This window comes from Carlito syrichta, unplaced genomic scaffold (genome assembly GCF_000164805.1).
Source record: "Carlito syrichta isolate Samal-C Ts95f unplaced genomic scaffold, Tarsius_syrichta-2.0.1 Scaffold115573, whole genome shotgun sequence".
Classification (NCBI taxonomy): Eukaryota; Metazoa; Chordata; class Mammalia; order Primates; family Tarsiidae; genus Carlito; species Carlito syrichta.
This window is the reverse complement of record NW_007059669.1, coordinates 50,937-57,120: the sequence shown is the minus strand read 5'-3', so window position 1 is coordinate 57,120 and position 6,184 is coordinate 50,937. Positions and strand designations below refer to the sequence as shown.

Here is a 6,184-nt window from a genome sequence, read left to right as displayed (position 1 = left end):
GGGTGAGGCGGAAGGATCGCCGGAGCCCAGCAGGTCAAAGCTGCGGTGGCCGGGAATGGCCACTGCACTCCAGTCTGGGCGACTGAGTAAGACTCCAACTCAAAAAAAAAAAAGAAAGAAACCTACTTCCTCTTATTTTCCCTTTTATGAATGTGGGGAAAACTCAACAAATTCTTTTGAGGTATTACAGACCTAAAAGATGGTCCAGAGCCTTAAGGAGCTGATCAGAGTTTTCCCCAGGTCCTCTTCTCCTTGTGCTTGGCCACCTTGTTTCTATTCCTGAGCCCCCTTGGCTCCTACACCTCCATTGCTCGCAACTCCCCAGCCACTGTCCTCCAAGTCTTTCCTACCAGAAATTGATGGAGGTAGACGAGAATTGGGTGTGTTGACAGAATTCATCCCAGCCTCTTCACTCCCCTGGGCCTTTCCCCTTCATGTGTCCTGTGTCAATTCCCCAAGTTCAAAAAAGGCTGTGCAGTGGAGCTGGGAGATAGATGTGGGATAATAAGAATTTTAAAGTGTCTTTAAATTTTTGACTGGGTACGGTGGCTCACGCCTATAATCCCAGCACTTTGGGAGGCAGCAGCGAGAGAGTTGCCTGAGTCCAGGGGTTTGAGACCAACCTGGACAACTTGGTAAGACCTCGTCTCTACAATAAATCAAAAATTAGCTGGGCATGGTAGCGCGCGCCTGTAGTTCTGGCTTCTTGGAAGCCTGAGCCCAGCAGGTCGACTCTGGGGTGGCCGTGAGTGTGCCACTGCACTCTAGCCTGGGCGACAGAGTGAGACTCCAACTCAAAAAAAAAAAAAGTATCTTTATATTTTCACACTCAAATGAGACCACTTTTTGTGTTCTTTCTTTTTTTCCTGCTGCCTTGTCAGTCTGCTGTCTAATGGACTCTCAGCATCACAGTGACTTAGGAGGAGGGTGGATAAACAGGACAGGGAGCTGGGGCTTTGCCGCTTCCTGGCTACCTTGCCAGAAGGATGGGTGTTTTGCCAGAGGGGAAGGATGCTTCTCTCAAATAAGGTTTTAACTCATGTATCACTTCATTGACCACTGGACCAGCTTACAGTAGTGATTTCCCTGGAACACCCAGGAGCAAGTGTCCTTGAGTGTAAAGTGGACAATTGGTGGAAGGCTGAGCACTTCCAGAAACATGGCAGCCCACACAAAAGGCCCCTGGCAGGGAGTATCCTTCACTGCCACCTGTGAGTGGCACTTTACTCTCCCTTGCCTATGCAGTACATTTAGGTGAACACAGATTCCCGGATAGCACACCCTCCAGATTCGCAGCACATACCATGTTAGCAGGGAAAAGGTAGCAAACGGGCTGGATATTAAAAATGAAAGCACTTCAGTACAAATAGTGCAAAGACGAAAGTGGCCCTCCTGCGCCTGCTTCTGATAGGCTTTGTGACCTCAGGCCGGCTCCTCCTCCTCGCTAGACCTGACTGTCCCCTTTGTGAAAAGAAGGGGCTACTTGAGATGGCTCCCGGCTCTCTAAGCTGAGTGCTTTTTCCATGGGGATGTAGGAACGGCAGCTTTGGGCTCTCTGTGCTGTTTTTGTTTCTTTGTGCCTTTGGCTGACTGGCCTGGCCGAGCACTGATAGCTCTTCTTGGCAAGATGGATTCCAGAGGCCGAGCCGGCTTGCATCAGCGCCATCTGAGTCAGTCAGTAGCTAGCTGCCTTTCAGGGAGAGCCTTAGCTCAGCGCTGGGCAGGACAAGGGGGCGGGAAGGGGTTTCTGACCGCTGTGCTTTTTCATCCAGGATTAAACAGCTTCCTGTTTTTACTTTTAGGACGAATACCTTTCTCTCGTGGCCAGGCTCATTATCCATTTTCGAGACATTCGTAAGTAAGATTTTGCATTTCCGAGTTGTTGTGATGGCTGTAAGAGGCTCTGTCGTTACCTTGGCAGAGCTTTCTGGGTGGGCCAAATGCTTGAGTCAGAAGGTCTGTGTCAACTTGCCTATTTCTGGGAAGTTCTTTTCTGCCTTGTGTTTGATTCCTGATTCTCCATCCTCCCAGAGCCTCAGCTCAAAAATGCTGATTCTGGTATAGTGGAAATGTCCTCAAAGTGGTCTAAACTGGACTGCTATTTTCACTTGTCCGTTTAATCTACTTTTTTTTTTTTTAATAGGACTGTTGCTTTTACTTCTGGGAAGTTATTAAATAAACAGATTACCCTGAAACAGAAACTTTCTTCCCTAAAAACTGGTTTTATTGACCCATTGAGGCCTGATCTAAAGCGTGTGTTCCTGCTAGACTGGAAGCTTCTGAGGTCCCTTCCTAAGTCCCTGTCCCTGGCTCCCTGCTGTGGTGAGGGTCTTCTTACCTCAGGTTGTATCTCCTCTAATTCACAGGACCCGCTGTGGTTCCATCAGCCAGTCCAGGAAGCAGCTCGGGTTCTTCAGAAGTGTGTTGTCATTGCATCCTCAGGCCAGGGGTCTTGGTGTTTTTGTCTGTTACGTGGAAGAACATACATACTGAGCGTTCCTGGATGGCCACAGCTTGTGAAGGAAACCAGGGCTGGTGGCTGCTCTGTGCTTTTAGCCAGCAGTGGCTCCTGCCCACCACAGTTGATACAGGCCTGTCCTCTGAGCATGCACCTGGCGAGTCCTGTTGCCCCCTGTGTGTTAGAGACAGGTGGAAAAAGAGTCCTGGAAGCAGCTGCAGCTTCAATGCCAGTCATCAAAGGCAAGGGGAGATATTGAGAACCCCAGAGTTCAGTAGGCTTTGCTTTTTTCCACACTATCTTTTTAACAAAATAGCCAGCAAGGCGAACTTCACTGGATCTCACTTTCTTGGGGTATTGGGAAGGTGCTGAGAAGTGTAGGAGCTGGAAATGAGCAGCCCAGATGATTAAACTTGGACATCCTGGCAAGGAGGACTCCGCATGCCTTGCTAGTGGGGACAATGGCCCAGGTGGTACATGTGGTCCTGTGGACTCACAGGCTCAGGGTCACCTGCTGCTAGAAGCCACCTGGCTTCTAGCGGGCTATGGACAGCCTTGGTTTCCTCATCTAGGAAATGGAAGTGCTGCTGCACCAGAATGGGCTGCAAAGGAAGGTGTTATGCAGCCTCTCGAGGGTTCCTGGAGCACTCTTAGTATTTTGTTGCTCAGGGCTGAGCAAAAACCCTGGACCTGGAAGGAAGGAAAGCCAGAGTAGGCCCAGAACCCTTGAGCCCAGCATACCTCAGCCTTGGGGAGTGTTCCCCAAGGTCCCAGTTGATCCCAGAGTGGCTCTGTGCCTTCACTCCCAGGAAACTGGGGGTTCTGTGCTGCTGGGAACAGACGCCCCTCCCCATTTTGCGGGGGAGTACTAGGAGCTCCATTGGGGGTTAAGGGTTGAAGAACCAGGGTCTCTTTACCTAATTTCTGGGCAGTGTGAGTTCATTTTTAGCAAATGACCTCTAGGCAAATGCCAACAGAACTGACTTACCCGTGAAAAAATGTGGTTGTATAAAACTTTGTTTACTTTGGTTTTTTTTGTTTGTGTTTTTATATAGATAACAAGAAATCTCAAGCTTCTGTTAGTGGTAAGAGTTTTTCCTTTTGAATTAAAGTTTTTCTCAACCTTGGATTTGGGGCAGCAGGAATGAGATGGTGCATGCTTTGGGTGCCTGAGTTAACCTGTTACTAGAGGAGAATATTCATAGAAAGAAGAACCCAGGAATAGAGAAGGCTGATGAACCACGCCCCCACTCTCCACCTTTCATCTTCATACAGATAGTGAAGTCATACCGTGCCTCCTCATCCATTTCCCACAAATGCTATCTTTGCCCAGCAAAACCGTTATAAAGACTCACAAAGCTGTTAAGACATTGTCTAAAAATGTTGAGCTCTCTGGGAGAGAACTATTATGCTGTATTCCAGGTAATAATCTGTAGTAGCTCTTCTGAGAGAGTACTGTGAATTCACTCTCTTAAGTTACAGAGTTTCTTTATGAGTTTAGAAACCTGTATTTTTTTTACTTTCAGAGTTTATCACATGAGAATCCTGTCATTTCAGCCCTGTTCTCTGCTTACTAAGCTCTGGTGGAGGGTTTAGTAGATCCAGACCAATCGATTGCATTTCACTGTCACAAAGGGAGTGTGCTGGCATTGCCAACTGCACCACTTTCTGCCCTTCCCTGGGCAGTGGCACTATAAATACAGCTGCCCCTGCCTGTGTAGGCCCCGCCTCTCAGCCAGTGCAGGGATTCTCTGTCATCCAGAACCCGGTGGAATCAAGAATGTGTGGTCAGGAGAATGTATGGGCTCCTTGGTGTTGGAGCATAGGGTTTTTTGTCACCACCTAGCTATGTGGTGCAGTGACCCTACCAGGCTATACCTATCTGTGGGTAGCTGTTTGCTGTAAGTCTATGCTATTATGAGGATGACATCATGCTCTTTGTCCTTGGTGGCGGCCTTGCTCACTGATCCAGGTCTGGTGGGCTTAGCACCTTGTCTCTTGGCACACTATATAACCCCCCTTCCCCACTCCTCAGCCCTGCACACAGAGGCCCAGGCTGAGTTAGTCTCTGCTGCAGCAGAGGTGGAGCTCTGGTTTGCCTATGGCCTTGTTCTACTCGCTGTGATCTGGCCAGCATGCTCCTGTGTTTTGTTGTCTCTGGGAGGCCCAGCTATTTGCTTACCCAGCAGGAGGGCTGAAGAGCTAGGAAGAGCAGGCACCACCACCTGCCCTTGAGGCAGGCCTCAGCCCATCTGCAGTTCAGCCACTGGCATTGGAAGGGTCATTTGTCCTTTAATGTTAGGACCCTGGCACAGGCTAGAGCAGAGTTGTAGGACATCTTCCCTGCTCTTGAGGGACCAACACACCAGGTGCCCTGAACCTCTATCATTTGGGAGGCTCCAGGACTCTGGTCTCTTACTGTTTGGGTCCTTAAAGGGATCGAGCCCATAGATGGATGGAGGGGGAGCAGTCTGTGCTCTGTGACCCTCACACTCTTTGAGCTACACGCAGTTTCATGGGCCCGTTCCTGAGAAGCTGTGCCCTTGTGTTCCCACAGATCCTATGAACGCACTCCAGAGCCTGACTGGTGGACCTGCCACAGGAGCTGCGGGAATTGGCATGCCTCCTCGTGGCCCGGGACAGTCCCTGGGTGGGATGGGTGGCCTTGGCACCATGGGGCAGCCGATGCCACTTTCGGGGCAGCCACCTCCCGGGACATCAGGGATGGCCCCTCATGGCATGGCTGTTGTGTCTACGGCAACTCCACAGAGTGAGTACCATGCTTCTTGGAGGATTTGGCAACACTGCATTTTATTCCTTCACTTACAATGGTATCAAGATGGAGAAACTCCACATAGCTCTGTCTTTTCATCTTTGTTGTGTGTAGACAGAAAAAGTTCCAAGCCTCCTCCTGAGTGACCCAGAAGGGGGTTAACTGACCCTGGGCATTCCTCCTAGCCCTACGCAGGAGGGAAAGACTCACTGGAGGTTGAGGATGGCCTGAGACTTCATCCAAGGGAGTGTGTTTTGTTGCTGAAAGAGAAACAGAATGTTTCAGGGAGTTCTCAGCTATGCCTCAGTGCCGTGTCAGCAACCAAGATCCCATAATATGAGGCTTGGACACCATCTCTTCTGGTGCACCCTTTGTGCCTTAGTCACCCTGGGTGTGACTCACAGCCCTGTCATCCTCAGGCATTTCTTCCTTTGTCCTCTTTGTGCACCCCTCAGCTCTGTACACAGGGGCCCAGGCTGAGTTGGTCTCAGCATAGCAAGATGCAGCTGCCCTGGTGGGGAGTGGGGCTGTGGTCAGATGTTCTAGATATACCAGAGCTGCTCTTAGAGGAGGCAAAGAGCCTTACCCCTCCTTTCAGGACTGGTCTGGATGTACCTTTGATTCCTATCAGCATTTCTTGGAGTATGCTGTGCCCACTGCAAAATGCTGTAGTATTTTTTCCCCTTTATATAACTTTTATTTTTGAAATAGTTTCAGAGAACACAGGAAGCTGTAGAATAGCACAGAGTTCCCATATGCCCCTCACCCAGCTGTTCCCAATGATAATATCTTACTTAGAACATTGTCAAAACCAGGAAATTAACATTGAGGCCATACTATGAATTCAGGTAGAGATGTGAATTTCCCCAGTTTGTTTTTGTTTTTGTTTTTGTTTTTGGGAGTTGGAGTCTCACTCTGTCACCCAGACTGGAGTGCAGTGGCCACTCCCAGCC

The 6,184-nt window shown here is 49.5% G+C and overlaps 1 protein-coding gene across 8 annotated transcripts in view; it reads left to right on the top strand.

Annotated features, from left to right (window-relative positions):
* MED15 (mediator complex subunit 15) overlaps nt 1-6,184 on the top strand; it is a 75,422-nt gene that overhangs the window by 40,183 nt on the left and 29,055 nt on the right. For 7 of the 8 annotated variants that reach the window (XM_008072308.1, XM_021719419.1, XM_008072300.1 and 4 more), the window contains exons 3-5: nt 1,803-1,854; nt 3,514-3,543; nt 5,016-5,228. In XM_008072308.1, coding sequence (XP_008070499.1) covers nt 1,803-1,854; nt 3,514-3,543; nt 5,016-5,228 — 295 coding nt within the window. The remainder of the gene's footprint in view (nt 1-1,802; nt 1,855-3,513; nt 3,544-5,015; nt 5,229-6,184) is intronic. The other variant, XM_021719425.1, reaches the window with a different exon arrangement.